Consider the following 19592-nt stretch of genomic DNA (forward strand, 5'->3'; position numbering starts at 1 on the left):
GGAAAGAGAAAAGAGGTGTGGGCTTGGCCTTGGCAGGAGCACCATGAAAGACACTGTGTTCAAGAACACCACTGCCATTCCCTCTTACCTTGGCAGCCACTGTAAACACGCTGAGTCTGAGTGTCAGCTGGAGTTAACATGCTTAAAAGGTCAATAAATGTTTTGGACAAATGTTTACCAATGACATAAGAATGTGACTGGAAAGTTAACGCTGTCACCCTTATGTGACCAGATCACCCCTTACTTACACACACACACACCCACACACACACACCCGCACACAGTTAGTAGAAACCAGAAAAGATTCCTGGACACAGCACTGACAGAGAAATAAATTAGACAGAATATGTGTAACTAATTGAATTATTTGATACTGAAATTATCAAAGTATTCATTACTTATATCCCTGAAGAAAAAGAAAGTGTGTGTGTGTAATCAATTGTGAAATATTTAAAAAGTACATAGGCTGATGTCAGGCATTTAAAAACATTGTTTCTTCAAAGCATGAGATTAAATATTCTGTATCACAATTTCTTGTCCACATAAATATAACAGTATCTAGAACGTGTCTCGGCTGTAGTGAAATGATATATATACCAGCTATTTAGCAACTGTCCCTTTGTCACTTTTAACATGGAAAGCAATAACTGATTTTTTTAAATGTGATGTCCAAATAAGACTAAATTTTTCCTTAAATGCTGAAAAGAAGCAAAGCATACTTGTGTCTCTTCTAATCACTCCTGAAAACTCAGCTTCTTGAACTGTTTCCCACACTCTTGGGAGGTGGAAAGCCTGGCTGAATACTCCTCATCTGGGCTCCTTATCCTAATCACAGTCAGTGCATGACAATAATGGCTGATGACTCTCCCCTGGCCTCTGCTTCCCACCTCCTCCTACCCCACAGCTTCACCTTTTAAGGTGGGTGTTAGGACTGACTGGCTGACTATTCCAGATAGGAAGGGACTAACTCATCTGCTCAGTCCCTCTGAGGACTGGGAGCTTCTTTGGAATGCAGATGAGGGGAGAAACAGAATTGTGCATTGTTCTGGAAACAATCTTACTACTCTAAGCAGTGCCTTCCTGACCCTGTGTTGATAAGGTCCTGCAGACACTGCCCAAGGAACTAATTAATATTCTGTTAGCAAAGACGCTTCCACACTCAGTAACAGTCCTTTCCTTAAAGATAATACCGCTAGCACCCACCCTTCCTTCCTTCCTTCCTTCCTTCCTTCCTTCCTTCCTTCCTTCCTTCCTTCCTTTTTCCTTTTTGACTCCTAAGAAAGTACAAAGAGGCAGAAGAGGCTGCAACAGGGACAAAAACAGAGAGGAGAATGTCTCTGAGACAGTCAATAGAAGTGGGTCTTTCATACCTGAACGAACACGTAATCATCTTGGACGATCAAAGAGTCTGGGTCAATGTAACCCGGGAAAGGTTTATTTCTATTGGTCTCTGTACAGTTCTGCATTCGGCAAGTTAAGTACTGTGAATCTGAAAGAAAAAAATAAATAAAATGAAGATAAAGAGATATACATACAGAGCTTTACAGTTCTAATGAGTATTTTCGATTTCTCTTGCTATCTCCAGGTCATTAACAAACTTCCCAATCTTTGTTAAATACATCATTGCCATTATTATTGTTAAAATGATCATTGTTATTGTATACACTTACTCTCAACACTGCCATCTCCTGGTGCTCCCATCAACTCTTGCCATCCTAGAATACTAAATTCTTACTGATTAACTATTCCCTCCTAAACCCAAATGAACATTATTTCCAAAAACACAGCAATAACACTTGGTGATTTCATAGCTTTTTCTTTTTCTCATCAGTAGGTTTCACCCCCACACTTTGACCTTTGATTGACAAAGAGGGAAACTTCTGTGCAGCTATAGGGCACATGCACTCGCCAGACAGAGAGAGACAGAGAGACAGAAAGCGAGAAATCACCCCCCCCCGGGGGGGGATGGCCATGCTGCAATCCCTTCTCCTCCATTTTCCTCTTGGGATCTTGGCCACGCACGCACACATGCCTGGTGTGAGTTTTAAGCCACCGGGTCTGGGATGTGAACCGCGGTTGACTACATGGGAGTCCAGTGACATAGCCATTACGCCAACTGCTGGTCCCATAAATAAGATTTTTGATACCAGCAGATGGCGTAATGGTTATATTGCTGGACGCCCATGGAATTAGCCTTGGGCTTGAGTCCCGGACCTGGCAGCTTAGAAGACTCACACCAGGCATGCTCAAAAACCCAAGAGGAGAATGGAGGAGAAGGGATTGTGGCATGGCCACAGCAGGGGCGGGGGAGAGGGGTGGCTGGGAGGTGATTTCTCACTTTCTGTCTTTTTGGCAAGCAAATTTGCCCTATACCAAAATTCTCTCTAAAAATAAATAAATAAGAATGAATATTATCATCAACACTTTTCTTCTTCTACTAATTAGAAGGGAAACAGACCAGAGTGGATTCTTGATTAACAATTTTGCTCTTGGGGCTAGCAGGTGGTTTGGTGGTTGGGGCACTGAACTCCCACATGGCTGACTATGGTTCAAGTCCTGAACCCGGCAGCTTGCTTTCTCACGTTCCTCTCCCTCACTCGCTCTCTCTGGTGAGCACACATGTCTTATAGCAAATTAAAAAATAATAATAAAATCAAATAACTCTTTTCTAAAAAATTGCTTTTATTTTGTCGATGAGAAAAATGAGACCCTGGATCTCACCTGAGACTGTGTACCAGATGAGGAACACAATTATCAGTGAGGACTCTTGCACGGATCTGGTCTCTTTTGCTTGAAGTATATTGTATCAGGGAAGTGGTTCCTGTGTGCAGCAAGTATTCTGACCTCTGGCTAATCAGATTAGATCACTCCTTTCGCCTTGTTGTGTTTAAAATACATTCAAATGTTCAGTGCCCACCACTCAGGCCCTCCTCTCCCCCTCCCTTGCCAATCTCCCCTTCTCTCTCTCTCTGATTTTGCTAATCCAGCTGGCATTATGTTCAAGAATTTGGCCAAACTTTCCACCACTTTAAAGCCTTTTTATTTGTATTCTTTCTACCTAAAACGTTTCCTCCCAAGCTGACCCCAAAGAAGGTATTAGATTCCGGCTCACCGTTACTTCTGAAAATCTTCCACGATTACTCACCACGCACCATCTTGTTGATTTCTTCCATAGACTCGATCACTGAACAAACTCATTCATCATTTATTTTGGCACCTACCTCACTGCAATGTGATCTACATGAAGACAGAAAACTCTTTTTCCCTCACTGCTAGACCCCCAGATTCTAATACTGTTCTTGGTACATAATAGGCAATAAATGAATATTGTTTGAAATCTGCTTTTTAATTGAAATCTATCTTTTTGAGTGAAAAACATGTTCCTTTTCTTGTCTTGATGCGTAACGAATGAGTAACTTTGATTTTAATACATCAGAGACATGCAGATCTACTCTGCCAAAGGAAAAAATCAGAAGCTGATTATTTACATGAATGAGGAGAGTAACAGCATGTCAAAATGTCTATAGCACTCAATAAAGACTTCTCTTAAGGAAATTGGGAAGACAATTTTCCAGGAAGGACCAGCTTTACTGAAGGAACTTGGTATGCACGTATTCCGCAGACCGCCACTAGGGGGAGGCATGCACATTTGTTCCATCTGACCAATGACTGACGCTGATCAGCTCTCAGCCTGATGGAGAGTTTTACTCACTTGCTTCCTCCACCCCTCTGCCATCTGTGGGAATGGGGATAGTTCAGGAGTACTTTAACTAGTTTCGTCCTGGTGAAACCACCTCTAAAGTTAGACTAATGAACAGCTTTCTCTCTCTCCCTCTCTCCCTCTCTCTTTCTCTCTCTCTCTCTCCTTCTCCTCCATTTTCCTCTTGGGATCTTGGCCACGCACGCACACATGCCTGGTGTGAGTTTTAAGCCACCGGGTCTGGGATGTGAACCGCGGTTGACTACATGGGAGTCCAGTGACATAGCCATTACGCGATTTTTGATACCAGCAGATGGCGTAATGGTTATATTGCTGGACGCCCATGGAATTAGCCTTGGGCTTGAGTCCCGGACCTGGCAGCTTAGAAGACTCACACCAGGCATGCTCAAAAACCCAAGAGGAGAATGGAGGAGAAGGGATTGTGGCATGGCCACAGCAGGGGCGGGGGAGAGGGGTGGCTGGGAGGTGATTTCTCACTTTCTGTCTTTTTGGCAAGCAAATTTGCCCTATACCAAAATTCTCTCTAAAAATAAATAAATAAGAATGAATATTATCATCAATACTTTTCTTCTTCTACTAATTAGAAGGGAAACAGACCAGAGTGGATTCTTGATTAACAATTTTGCTCTTGGGGCTAGCAGGTGGTTTGGTGGTTGGGGCACTGAACTCCCACATGGCTGACTATGGTTCAAGTCCTGAACCCGGCAGCTTGCTTTCTCACGTTCCTCTCCCTCACTCGCTCTCTCTGGTGAGCACACATGTCTTATAGCAAATTAAAAAATAATAATAAAATCAAATAACTCTTTTCTAAAAAATTGCTTTTATTTTGTCGATGAGAAAAATGAGACCCTGGATCTCACCTGAGACTGTGTACCAGATGAGGAACACAATTATCAGTGAGGACTCTTGCACGGATCTGGTCTCTTTTGCTTGAAGTATATTGTATCAGGGAAGTGGTTCCTGTGTGCAGCAAGTATTCTGACCTCTGGCTAATCAGATTAGATCACTCCTTTCGCCTTGTTGTGTTTAAAATACATTCAAATGTTCAGTGCCCACCACTCAGGCCCTCCTCTCCCCCTCCCTTGCCAATCTCCCCTTCTCTCTCTCTCTGATTTTGCTAATCCAGCTGGCATTATGTTCAAGAATTTGGCCAAACTTTCCACCACTTTAAAGCCTTTTTATTTGTATTCTTTCTACCTAAAACGTTTCCTCCCAAGCTGACCCCAAAGAAGGTATTAGATTCCGGCTCACCGTTACTTCTGAAAATCTTCCACGATTACTCACCACGCACCATCTTGTTGATTTCTTCCATAGACTCGATCACGGAACAAACTCATTCATCATTTATTTTGGCACCTACCTCATTGCAATGTGATCTACATGAAGACAGAAAACTCTTTTTCCCTCACTGCTAGACCCCCAGATTCTAATACTGTTCTTGGTACATAATAGGCAATAAATGAATATTGTTTGAAATCTGCTTTTTAATTGAAATCTATCTTTTTGAGTGAAAAACATGTTCCTTTTCTTGTCTTGATGCGTAACGAATGAGTAACTTTGATTTTAATACATCAGAGACATGCAGATCTACTCTGCCAAAGGAAAAAATCAGAAGCTGATTATTTACATGAATGAGGAGAGTAACAGCATGTCAAAATGTCTATAGCACTCAATAAAGACTTCTCTTAAGGAAATTGGGAAGACAATTTTCCAGGAAGGACCAGCTTTACTGAAGGAACTTGGTATGCACGTATTCCGCAGACCGCCACTAGGGGGAGGCATGCACATTTGTTCCATCTGACCAATGACTGACGCTGATCAGCTCTCAGCCTGATGGAGAGTTTTACTCACTTGCTTCCTCCACCCCTCTGCCATCTGTGGGAATGGGGATAGTTCAGGAGTACTTTAACTAGTTTCGTCCTGGTGAAACCACCTCTAAAGTTAGACTAATGAACAGCTTTCTCTCTCTCCCTCTCTCTTTCTCTCTCTCTCTCTCCCTCTCTCTCTCCTTTTTTTTTTTTTTTAAAGAGGTTTTTGAGTTAGGGCTCCTGTGCTTGGGGATGGAGGGGACAGACAGGCAGACAGACACAGTGAGAGGAAAAATGAGGTGAGAAATCGCCCCCCAAGGGGGATGGCCACACAAGCAATCTCTTCTCCTCCATTCTCTTCCCAGGATTTTGGGCACACCTGGACACACACCTGTTATGAATTTCAAGCCACCAGGTCCAAGACTCAAATCGCCGTGAGCCATGTAGGAGTCCAGTGATGTAACCACTATGCCACCTGCTGGTCCCACGAAAAGTCCTCTATTAACCCTTCCCCATCTCCTCAGACATTCTTTAATTCCTTATTTTTTTTTTTTTTTTGCTTCAAGAGGATTTCTAGAACTCATTTCTTTCAAGAAAGATCCACTGGTAGCACACAGAATCTTTACTTTACAATGTCACATTCCACCAGAAGCTCTTACACTTTTTAAGTGACTTTTGCTTTTCAAAAGGAAACTACAGTCACAGAAACTATGGAGATTTGTGATTATGAGACCTGGGCTTGAATAATGGTGTGGTCATTTACTAGCTGCATCATTCAAAATAAATCACTTCATCTTTCAGAAGAAACTTTGTGAGTCTGGAGTCAAATTTTAAGTATATTTTGGGTTCTAAGTATCAACCAACTAGATACAAAACAAAAATGCCTGCAAATTAGTTTTTTTTTTTTTTTGAGTAATTTGGTAATATGGCTTAAGTACTTAAAAATGTTATTGTTTGGGGGCTGGCAGGTGGCATGGTATTTAAGGGCACTGGACTCCCACATGGCTGACTGCAGTTCCAGTCCCAAACATGGCAGCTTGCTTTCTCACTTTCCCACTCCCTCTCTTTCTCTCTCTCTCTCTCTCTTTCACACACACACACACACACACACACACACACACACTACTTGGCCCTTATTTCAGACCCACCAGAAAACGCTCTCTCTGGTCAAATTTAAATAAATAAATGAAGTAAATAAAGTTCAATGAAATAATTATTTAAAAAAAGATGTTACTGTTCAATCTCAGGTTTATTCCTGATAATCCTAAGGATGTATTAATAATTTCTGCAAAGATTCAGTGACTTAGCTATTCATCAGAGTGGTTTTTGTAATCAAATAATGGAGAAAACAATATTTCCAACAAGAGAAAATAACTAAATAAATGATAGAATAGGTATAGTTTACTATTAAAATAATTCTATGATAAAATACTTAACCCATTACATGTTATCGAACAAGGCTGTCAATTGCTAATACTATGCCAGTGTTATTTTTGAGATTTAAAAAATATACCGTGGTTACATAAAATATTAACATTGGAGGAAGTTAGGTATAGAGGACCTGTTTTGTCTTAGGAACAGTTTTGTAAACCTGAAATTATTCTAAAATTACTTGTATATCTAAGATAAAAGTTTTTAAAAAGTAGGCTACCAAGATACATGTATTTGGAACTGATGTTTTTGCAAGTTGTCTGTGTAGATATTTACATAAGTATATTTGCACAGGAAAATAAATAAGAGACAGACACGAGATGACAACAGTAGTGGAGAGGCAGGCTGTGAGAGAATTGAGCAATCTGTGTACAAATCCCTGGCTCCCTGGCCCAGCCCCTCTTCGCTGAGTGAGTTGGGGGCACTCATGCTGGGCTCTGAGATCAATGCCTGCCTTCCTCTGCACATTCTGTCTTCCTCAGCCCTCGTGCTGCTTACTGCGGTTGAACTGTGCAATCAGACTGACTTTGGGCTGAAAATGACAAAGTGTCCAGGCAGTGACACAAGAGAAGTCCCTGGAAGTGGTCATAAGCCAATTCCTGACCAGAGAAGCTCGAAGTGCAATTTGCCAGCTGAAGGGGAAATGATCATTTCTGAACTGACTGCCCACGGTACAGTGTGCCTGGTCTGTCCCCATTCCTCTCTTCATGGAAACAGAAGGAAATTGGCTGCAATTCTTAATGAGGGACCAATCACCCTGATTCCCCTGGGGCCTTGCAGTAATAGCATTAAGTATGATGAACTCTCTCCATATTCAATTCTGGTGAGTGTGTGATGTGATTCCATAGGAAGTACTTCTAATTTGGCATTAATTAATGTCAATTAATGTATGCAACGGCTAGACATTAGAATTAATTTCATTACTTTTCCTACACAGATGTTTTCCTTGCCATAGGTAATTAGGACACTGTGCTGCTCTTTTCAAGCATGCTCACTCTCTGGAACAGCTGCTTCTCAGAATAATACAATCCCCACCCTCCCCAAATCTGGGCTGATTGAGAGAAGGGAAGCAGATTTAAAAGGCCAGGCTTTAAAACAAGAAATCACAATGAAATAAATAAATAAGTAAACGGTCAGGCTGAGCAGAGGATCGGAGGGTGAAATGTAGGCTTAGGTCCTACTAGCTTGGTAAACCAAGCAAAGCATCTGCCTGTCTAAATACTGACACCTAAAATGGGAATAAACCGTCTCCGTCTTGTTGGTGATTGTGATGATGGAAGACCTTAGTTCTGAAATGTGCTTCGTCTAGTGCCTGGTTAGACTGCGCTCAAATAATGGCAGGGGTGGTTTTATTTTATTTTTTTATTTTATTTTAATTTTTTGTTCTTTCTTTTTTCCCCTTTATTATTATTATTATTATTATTATTATTATTTATACATTCAATTGCTATACATCATTTAGATTGTAAGGAGACTTTACCCAGCATGATACACGTCTCAGTCCAGTCGAGAAAACTATACACATCCTCATCAACAGATAACAAACCATATCTGTGTCCCACAAATATCTTACCTCTCCATTTCCCCCCCAAATGATCTTTTCTCCTGCACTCTTCTCCTCCCACACTCTCCTGGCAGGGGTGGTTTTAAATTAAGTTCTCTTTCTTTAAACATTTATTTTTGCAGTGTATTACTTTATTCTTTCAGAAAGAATGTGAGAGAGACCTTCAGTAGGGTCCTTACACCAGATCCACTCCCAATCTCAGGGTGCTGAAATGGCAAGCAAGCATCATGCACCCCTGACATGTTCAGGGAGGTCTGAGGATGCAAACTGGGGACCTTTCCCATGGGGATGCAGTTTCACTACCACAGCACCACCACCTGGCCCCAGCCTTCTTTCTTTAATTACCAATAGTGTCCGTCATGGCTCAAGGTAAACCTCTGTGTTCTTATACAACATTTCTATCTTGGGAAGTATCTCTTTTATATTTAATTTTTGGCTTGGATCAATGTTTTTCTTTTTCAAATGTATTTTAAAAAAACACACCATAAATAGTGTTCACCTTATGCGAAAATTAGGACAAATGAAAATAACAGAAATATTCTGTGTAGGCAGTGTGCGATGGTGGCCCGTGGGCAGATCTGGAAAATCAGTGGAGCTTGGAGGAGAAGGCAGAAGTCACCTTGGCATGCACAGCAGCAGCCTACAGCCATGGCGTTTTCCCGTGTTCCCTCCCTCCTCTGTTGGAGAAACCGCCTAGGCCCAAGCTCCACCTCCCACACGGTACGTGGAAGGTCACTTACCAAGCTAGGCCTAGACTCTTTCTCGATACAACAAAGGATATCAGAATTACAGGACCAAAAAGGATGTTGACAATCGGACCTGATGACGGTACAGGTCTTCACCATACATTGCCCACTGAAGCTCGTTTTCTTTCTGCTCCAACCAAAGCAAGACAAAAGTTCTGTGTTGATGCTGGCAAGTCTGTGTCTAGAGGGCTTCTGCTATTTCTGAACAGCACGCTCATTCCTGGCTGACACTCTGTGCTCATTCAGGAAGTTCTGCGGGTTTGAACTGCCTTTTCCTTTCCTGTTACTCTTGCAAATACTTCCTTAGCCGCCTTCTGGGGCCCTTTTTTTTCCCTGAGGCTCAGGGCAAGTGTCTGTCTTCTCAGAATGTCTCCAATGATAACAGCAGCAGCATTAACCTCCAAAATAACCAGAGCAAGCTCTCCTCTGGGTCAGCAACTGTGCTAAGTGAATTGCATTTTTTTTTCTCTTTTAAACTTTAAAAAAAATAAATCCAGAGAGAAGTATTTTTTTACAGATGAAGAAACTCAGATTTAGGTAGCAGATTTGTGTAAGTCCACACACTAGTAAATGATAGAGCAAACAATTTATCACAGATCTCTGAGACTCTATTTGTTCCCTCTACCATTTGACAATTTTTTTTAGTACCAAATACTTCCATGTCCTAATACTGTAGAAGTTTAATTATAAAAAAAAACGCAGGCTAATGTAAGCACTTTAAAACTTTTCCATCCTTCATTACACTGCTGCTTCAAAGAAGATTAGATCTTTCTTGAGGGTTTTGTTTTGTTTTGTTTTCATGAAAAAGAGAAACCGAGAGAGAGACGAGCACCCTTGTCAGTGTCCCACCATGCTGTGATCTCCCACCCCTGGCCTTCCAGCCAGGACCACAGGAGTGAGCAGGTGCACCCAGCGTGTTCAGGGAGACCAAGATTCGAACCCAGGCCTTCCACATGGCTCCAGTATGGCTCAGCAGTGCCCTACCACCCATACCACCACAGCTGGGCCAGCAGAACAGGTTTTAAAACCAATACAGCTGCAGGTAATTTAAAAACAAATTGTTCTTTCTATTGCTTCACTACTTCTTTTAAAGTCTTATTATATAACCCCACCAATCTCGCTCATGCACACATATGTGTGTGTGTGTGTGTGTGTGTGTATGCACGTGCGACTGTCTGCTCTTGATATACACTTTATGCCTGCCCGGGTTCTACAGCCCTCTGTGGCATGTACAGTTAGAATTGGGATCTTTGGGGCCAACTGCTGGCGAAGTGGTTAAAGGCGCTAGATTCCCTCATGGCTGACTGTGGTTCAAGTCCTGAACCTGGCGGCTTGCTTTCTTGCTTTCCCTTTCTCTCTCTCTGACAAAATTTAAAATAATAATAATATCGAGTGGAATTAAATAAATGCATAATAATAATAAAAAAAGAAACTGGGATCTTCAGAAGCAGGACTCTAGCCTGTACCCCTGAAAGCCTGCACATGACTGTGAAATGACAAACTTATATCAAATGCTCTGTTTTGGTCTGATCAGGTCATAACCTGACATTGCTTTCTTCTCTGAAAATTCTTAGTCTGGGACCAGCAAAACTCACTAAATATTTTCTTCTATTACCAGTGTTTGATTTTTTAGAAAGCCACAACTGTCACAGGGAAAATTATAAAATCACAACATTGGAGTCAAACATGGGACTGTAAACTTGGGACATGAAAGAGAACACAAAAGCGTAACAATGACTAGAAATCAGAAATGCCACTGGCTAATTACAACGCAGTGTGGTGAAGGTGTCCGGGGAGATGTGCAAGTGTTTTGGGCCACAGGGGAGACACCCTTCTTATCTCTGCACAGTGTTCTACTCTGTAACCACAGCTTATCTGACTCTGTGTTTACCTCCCCTTGTGACACAGAAGGTTACGGACTTGTTATCCCGCTCATGGTCTGTACCACTCTCGAGGACCGTTACTATTTTACTATCCACTCTCTTTTGGAGGGGTCAATTACATTTGTCCGGGGGGGGGGAGAGGACTTCCATGAAAGACCCAAGGAAAGGCTGGAAGGCCACTTGGGATGGAGACAAGGATAAGTCATCCCTGAAAGAGGCAGCACTGGAGAATGTGAACTCATTTGGGCATATTAGCTGCGTGTTTTGTGAGAAAGCCACACTCGAGACTAGTTGAGCAAAGACACAGAGTTATCCAAAAGTGCAAACTCAGCTATGCAAAACTGAGAAGCCCATTTGTTCTGCAGCATTCCAAAAATTTACCAAAGCTGGCTGTGGGGGTGGGGGCAGGCGGGGGTCAGAGAGAGAGGCAGAGAACAAAACGTTACAAAGGATGGAAGGACAGCAGGGAGAAAAAAGAAAAAGAAAAATTAGAGAAATAAAGGAAGGAAAGGAAAGGAAGGAGGAAAGAAAACAGGGAGAGAGGGAGGAAGAAATGAGAACAGTTTAGTGAGTGTGGGTGAAAAAACGGCTTCTTCTCCAAGGTTTTTGTTGGTGGTGGGGATGGGAGTAGTTAGCAGAGTTTCATTAGATGTTTCCAAATGCTATAAGATTAATTACAGAATAGGAGGAGATAGTTCAAAGAAATAACTCTTTGACATGTGGGTACATTCTATCAACTATTTCTTTTTTGTTTTAGAATTATTTTATTTAACTTTATTTACTTATTTATTTTAATTGAACCAGAGAGGGACAGAGAGAGAGAGAGAGAGAGCAAGCAAGCATCTAGGTATGGACTCGAACCGTGGTCGGACGTGTGGGGGTCCGCCATCCCCAAAGGCCATGCCTCCTGCCAGTCCATCTATCAACTATTTCTTCACTTAGTAATTTTTATCACCTCTATACAATCATACTTGAATACAGTATATACTTAACAAATAATAATGTACAGTCTTGTCTTCCATCGTGAAAGGAATAAACACAGAAGACATGATTGCTTATCCCTCTCCATATTCCAGCCACCTGCCCTTCCTACTTTTTTCAACTATGTCAGGCTTGCTTATACCCCATATATCATGCATAGGCTATTCCACCTGCATGGAGTGCTCTTCCACCAGACAGACACACAGCTCTATCTCTGACTTCCAGAAGGACTTACCTCAAATATCAAATGCTACCTTACCAGAGATTTCTTTTGTGATAGCTCCCTCTCTCCCACAATCACTCTCTGTTCTAACTACCCTGCTCTGTTTTTCTTATATCTGTATGTATGTTTCTTTATACAAATAGATCATACATTTGTCATAAGCTGCCTCCCCTGACAAGAAGGTAAACCTGGGACCAACAGTTAGTGTAATGGCTATGTCCCTGGACTCCCACGTAGTCGACTGCGGTTCGCGTCCCGGATCCAGTGGCTTAAAACTCACGCTGGGCGCGTGTGCGTGCGTGCCCAAGATCCCGAGAGGAGAATGGAGGAGAAGGGAAAGTTCATGTGACCAGGGCATTTGCAACTTCCCCTACCATCTCATACATGCCTAGCAGGGAACCAGGCAGAGTACAGATATCCAACGATATCCATCAAATGAACAAAAATTATTAGATCTAGAGTTAATCAGACCTGCTTCAAATCCTAGCTCTGAAACAAGGGGAAAAAATTTAAAAATAAACCAACAACAAAACCCACCAACGTTTGTAAGCCTTATTTTCCTTGTCATTAAAATGAGGGCAATAACAATAGTAGCCATCTTCAGTTGTAAGCAGTGCAGCTGAAAAGCACCTAGAGCAGCCAACAGCAGGTAAATAACAGGAACGTCGGGCGTTACATCAGCAGTTACATTAGCAGCACTGTTGTTTGAGAATGTACAGGACAAAGGAAGAAAATGTATAATTTTCTTTTTCAAGGTCTTTATGATACTACTATTCTCTTTTTCCCCCATAGCAGACGTCAGAAACATTAGGAATTTTCTAAACACTTGGAAACTGCCACACATACATGTTACGTGGACGGAGGCTGCTGTATTCTGAAGACCCAGTAGTAATCCAGACCTCTGTACTAGATTTAAGGCCTGGGAGTGAAAGGTTTTTCTTGTGTATCCTGGCTCTCTCATCCTCAGGATGGGAGGTAAGGGCACAGACCTCCTCGCAGATGGGTGGGCACGTGGGAAGCAGAGGGAGTAGGATATAATGGCTACAAAGAACCCACGTTGAAAGCTGGCCAGCTGAGCCTGTTGTTGGTGTGTCACTATCAAGGTCCTCACTGTAGTATGGGGAGGCCTGTGTTATCTCATTTCATGCTTTTCTGGCTGGTTTTCGGGACTGTCTTCAGGTTAGTCAATCAGACAGGCCAGTTGATAGCACTGGTAGTTGAAATCAAGAGACTTGCAATATGAAATAGAGGGTCGGAATGACACCACTAGGAAAAAAAAGCAGAGTGTTAAGTAGCGCTGAACTGTCTAAAACTCGATGCCTGATTTGGAGGTAGGGAGAGGTGAGAACTTATTTATTCAGCACACTGGGGAATGGTGAGGCTCTCTCAGAGGCTGAGGCTGACCACAAATGGAACACTCTACCCCTTTCCAAGGCTCCCCCTTAGATGGTATGAATAAATGGAGTGAAACAGAAGATAAACCAAGACTATTTAATGTGGGTCCAATAATGTTATTGTGCTAGTATTGACATTTTGCTGGAGTAGGGTGGTGACTTTGATATTTTTAGATTTATATGTGGATGTCAAAGTGTTAATCTTCTCTAAAATATTAAAGAGATTTGACATATTTTGAAGTTTACTGAAAAAGACATTAAAATAGCCATGAAAAAAACAAAAATGTCCAGCCTCCCTCTAAGTAAGTAAATACAGATGAAAAAAAAAAAAATAAGAATCTGAGAGCACTTCAGAACATTTGTGGAAAAGTGGAATTAAAATACTAGTTTCTCTCGGTACAAACAACTGAAATCTGTACTTAGTTTATTTCATAATACATACAGTCTATGAACTTTTTTCTTTCTTCTTTTTTTTTTTTTTTTTTGAAGAGATTTTTGCTATAGGGCGCGTGCACTTGCCAGACAGACAGAGAGAGAGACAGAGAGACAGAAAGCGAGAAATCACCCCCCAGGGGGGATGGCCACGCCGCAATCCCTTCTCCTCCATTTTCCTCTTGGGATCTTGGGCACGCACGCACACGCGCCTGGCGTGAGTTTAAGCCACCGGGTGCGGGACTCGAATCACGGTCGACTATGTGGGAGTCCAGCGACATAGCCATTACGCTAACTGCTGGCCCCCAAACTTTTTAAAAGTCCTCTAGGAAGTCATTTCTTTGCTTATTTGATGGGTTATGTTTAAAACATGTTCCATAATGTCCTGTATCACTAGGAACTTATAGACATGGGGTGTTGAGGGACTATTCATGGTGGAAGCTATTTCAGAAGGCAATGTAACATTGTGTAAATTTTAAATACATATACTTTCCAACTCAGGGATTTCCTTCAGCACTTTCTCATTTTAGCAGTGCTGCTTTCCTAAGCTTGAATGCCTACTAGCCAAATAAATCATTGTGTGTATGTGTAGGCATTGGCATTGTTTGAAATAGCCAAAGGTCAACATATGTCTTAATGAAATAGTGATTATTAAAGTATAGTTTTGATTATATGATGGGATTCTTGTATTGATTAGACACGCAGTTGGTTGATTTATATGGGATTATATTTTAACTTGCTACTATTCACCAACACTAAATTTGGCATGATGGTTTTTCGTGATCACGTATGTGAATGTATTTATATGTATACACATACATATTCATCTATATAAGCCTAAACAATTTCTGGATAAATATATGTGTAAGAAATATACAATATGCACACACACACATACAATACTACCTCTTGGGGATGGAAATGATGTTCAGAAAGTGGATTTTACTTTCTTTTTCTTTTAAAAAAAGTATTTATGTCACTCACTTTATACCATATGTCTCCCAGAAATCAAAATTCATTTCTTCTTTTTTTAATGTATATCAATATTTGCTATAGACTATAGGTCATGTGAGCTCACCGGAGGAGAGGGAAAAAGTGAGAAAGCACCCCCAGGGGGGATGATCACACCACAATATCTTCTCCATTCTCCCCATGGGCATGCATGTACACACACTTAGGTCCAGGAGACACGAACCTCAAGGTTGGCTATACGGCACCCATTCATCTCAACCACTACACCACCTAGTTGGCCCAGATTTTTTCACTTGGTATGTTTCAGTACTGCATATCCAGTTTATTGTCATTGTTGCTATTTTTGTAGATATAAAAGTAATCTATGCTGATAATAAATACTCCCAAACACTCCATAGCTCAGGTTGAGAATGGAGGTCCCTACCACCTTCCCACAGCACTTGAGCAGTGCTTGCCTTCTCCAGATACTGACAAACATGCTGTTGAACATGAAAAATATCAGAAAGTTGGCTGGAAGATGGGAAGTAGAAATAGGAGTTCCTGTTCTCACCCAAGACCAAAATTAGTGGGATGAATAGTTACACAAAGTAGCAAGTTTCATTTTATTTTATTTCATCTTGTAAAATGCTAGTTTGAGGTTCATTTCACAAGAGTTTTGGGCAGTCATTTTCACAGTTGGTTAAAGGACCAAGGTTTGTTTTTCCCCAGTGAAAGAGATTAGTCCTTGGGAAAGTTATTACAAGGTTACTTATTCATGCAAATAGACACTAAGACCGGTAATTGTCCTCTGTCCCCTGTCCCTGCTGGCGTGGATCACCGGCAGTACAGAAACATTCCAGTCACTGGCTAAGCCTTTCCATTTCAGAGGTAAAGGGAGAAGCCATAATAGCCACATGGGGCTCTGTGGGTTCTCTTACAAGCTGTGTGCTTACAGATGTGCATAATATAGAACTATTCATCCACGTGTAGTTTCTATGTGAAGAATTCTGATAAAAGTTGGGCTGTTTTCCTCCAAAGCACCTACACGTAAAATGTTGCTCTCAGGTTCAGGAAATGAATCAATGTCGTATGTTCATCCATTAATCCTACGAGACTACATAGACCCCATGGTTAAAGACCCTTCTTTCAGAGGATATATCTATATAGCAACATGCACACATATTTATGAATTCAATAAATGTTACATTTTTCATGCTGTTAGTTACGTGTTCCAACGTAGAATCAAGATTAAATAAAGTATTACTTTCACGAACTTTCAATCCAACAATTTGGTCCATATTTTCTTTCAAACTACATCCATTATGCACACATACACACAAATGCACCTATGTTAGCTAAGTCAACAGAATATACATTTTCTTTTCAGTATTTTAATGCACAAGGCATATATAAGATGCATGTACGCACATGTACACATATACAAAGAATAGTCACACAACGAAATCTTTGTTTCCTAGTTGACCTGCCAGTTTTTCTTCAGTTGTATGCAGGGGCCAATAACAAATGCCACATCCAATAAATATGTTCAAAATTTTCCAATAATACGTCTTGTGACTGATTGCAATTGAGCTTCCTCTTTTCAGCTTGCGTCCCAAGGCAGAGAGTAGTGTAAGAAAGAACAGCACGGTTGTCACAGATGTAAACGGCAAGACATTCATGTTTCAGAACACCATTGGTGAGAATGTCCAGTCATAGACCCTCTCAGAACAAAAGCTTTCCAAAAGCTTACCTCCCCTCAAGTGTGGGGACGTCAGCTGAAGTTGAAATTCATTATAAAATGTAAACGAGGGACATCTGAAATGTAACCCAGACCAAATTATAAATAACAAACCCAAGAAGTGTTGTAATCCACACCGTAGGGAAGAGCCAAAATAAGAAAAGGGATTTTTCCTAGGTCAACGTCTCAGTGAAATCAAGGAAAAAAAAATCCTTCGTCAAAGTAAAAAAATACACGATTTTGACCTTTACCTTATAAGACAATGGGTTCCATATATTTAAATTTTGTATTTAATAATTATGAAAGGATGGATAATGAAGGAATAGAGAAACAAGGGAGGCTCTCAATCAGGGAATGGGAAGGAGATAACATTCAGATGTTGGAATTCTGGGAGCAACTGACCAGCCCGGAGTCTGGGTTTTATAAATACACTCTCAAACCTTGCCAGCCCCAGATTGCTAACGCCTTGCTACTCTGACCTCTCTGAAAGCTCCTTCCTTTCCTCCTCCTCCTCTGTGCTTCTTCTACCCGGAGTCATGGCTACTGACTGCCTTGGGGAGCGAGGGCGGGTGAGACAGAGAGATTATAAAACCAAGACAATCTCATCTTTTTGCACCGAGACAGGTCAGATGTTATGCTTAGATCCTTTATTTCAATTGGTGGGTAATTTTTTTTTTTTCTGTTTTGTTTTGACAGGGATCACTTTTCAAATTAAATCCTTTTATTGAATTTTCACCCTTGGATGGTTTCTCAAGTTGCTGCCTTTGCAAAAAAAAAAAAAAAGGTAAAATGAAATAAATAAAATTAGAATGGATATATTTCATGCCTTGTGAAAGTTGAGCCTGAGATGACAGTTCGGCATTATCAACCGCCGTGCCTTCAGGGAGCATAGGAAGAAGGCTGGGTGGAAGAAACTGTGAAGATCAGAAAGTGCAGTGACCTTGTTGTTTTCAGGAGATGGAGTTATGTGTATTCCACGCCACAGGTGAAAAAGCAGCATCATCCTCAAAAGCTTGAAAATGAAAGTAATCTGGGATGCTACCAATCCCTTCCAGAGCTTTCTAAACAAGAAGTGTGGTTACAGGAGGTAGACCCGAAAGCTCTTTCATTAGTTTTCAGTTGAGGGACTTTGCTACTTGAAGCATGTCCCAAAGGCCAGCAGCACTGGCATCATCTAGGACCTAGCTGAGAACGCAGCATCGGGGGCCAGCAGGTGGCCTGAACAGTAAGGCAGCTGGATCTCATATGGCTGACTCCATGGTTGGAGATCCAGATGAAGTGGGGCTCGAAAACCACGCTGGGCTTGTTTGCATGTGTGCCTAAAACCTGGAGAGGAGAATGGAGGAGAAGGAACTGTAGCGTGGCCACCTCTCCTGGGGGCTAGGGGTGATTTCTCAATTTCCCTCTCTTTACCTTTCTCTGTCTCTCTATAATGCATGTGCCCTGTAGCAAACTAAAAAAAAAAAAAAAAAAAAAAAGGAGAATTAGGCCGACCCCATATCCTGATGGTTAAGGTGAGCCAGACCCCACATGGCTGATTACAGTTCAAATCCCAGCTCTGAGGGCTTATAAAACATGCTGGGCATGTGTGTATGTGTTTTAGTGCCCCAATTCTGACAGGATGTAGAAATGGAGGAGAAGGAATTGCACATGATCACGTCCTAATGGGGGTTGAATTCTTTCTCTCTCTCTCCCCCTTTCTTTCTCTCCCCCCCTTCTCTCTCTCTCCTCCTTTCTCTCTCTCTCTCTTTCTTTGTCTCTGTCGTGAGCACAGGCGCTCCAAGGGGAGGGGTCTTGCAGAACCAGCGGCTGAACGTTAGTGTGGTAGTAACGTATCACTCTGCGAGACTGATTCACATGGGAATGCTGTGGTTCTGTATCTGGAGACCTCCCTGAACAGAACAGGTGCATGTGTGTCCATGATCCAGGGCTGGCTAAAGGTAGTGAGAGACTGCACTATAAAGACCCTGTTGTGAGTGCCGTATCTTCGTCTCTCCCCCTCCCCAGCCCCCATGAAATAAATAAACTTCAAAAAATACAGAACCTCAGGTCCCTACTGAATCAAAATCCACATTTTTACAAGATCCCTAGGTGGGTCATAGGCAGGTTAGGCTTAATGTGCAATGTGCCAACATTTTCAGGCAACCTGGTAATGGTGCTGAGATGGCCAGTTGCTAACCCTGACAACTGGTTAACCATGCATCCACTCGTGCAGATCTATTGGGTAAGCTCCCTCTACATGCACACACTGTGGCATGTGCTGGCAATATAATCCTGAACAAATGTAGACATGTTACTTGCCCTCCAGAACGTACAGACTAATGAGGAGGGGAAATTGTGATGAAGTAATTACATAAGTGAACGTATCATTTCAGACTCAGATGAGTGCAATAAGGACAAAACCATGGAAGAATGTAGACAAAATAAGAAACTGGTTTAGATCGAGACTTCAGGGAAAGCTTCCCTGTGGCCAGACTGTGGCACGGCAGTGAAATACTTCGCTCTAGGAGGCTGACCTTCTTGGGGAGGTTCTGAGTTCATGTCCAGAGATCTCCCTGCGTGTGCTGGGCATGCGTATGCTCCTAATCTGGTGCTGGCTCAGGCATCAGAACCCTCTGAAAGGTGTTGTCTCTTTCTTTTTCCACCTCTCTCTATCCTCATTTCTCTTGTTCATGAATACTAAATAAATAAACAAATAAGCTTTGGGGGAAAAAAGGGAA

General features: G+C 41.8%; 1 protein-coding gene across 1 annotated transcript in view; it reads right to left on the reverse strand.

Annotated features, from left to right (window-relative positions):
• Window positions 1-19592, reverse strand: part of SORCS1 (sortilin related VPS10 domain containing receptor 1) — a 652766-nt gene that overhangs the window by 172308 nt on the left and 460866 nt on the right. Inside the window, 1 exon segment of the mRNA XM_006166423.2 lies at window positions 1371-1489. Coding sequence (XP_006166485.1) covers window positions 1371-1489 — 119 coding nt within the window.

The sequence above is a fragment of the Tupaia chinensis genome, unplaced genomic scaffold (assembly GCF_000334495.1).
Source record: "Tupaia chinensis unplaced genomic scaffold, TupChi_1.0 Scaffold144255_1, whole genome shotgun sequence".
Classification (NCBI taxonomy): Eukaryota; Metazoa; Chordata; class Mammalia; order Scandentia; family Tupaiidae; genus Tupaia; species Tupaia belangeri.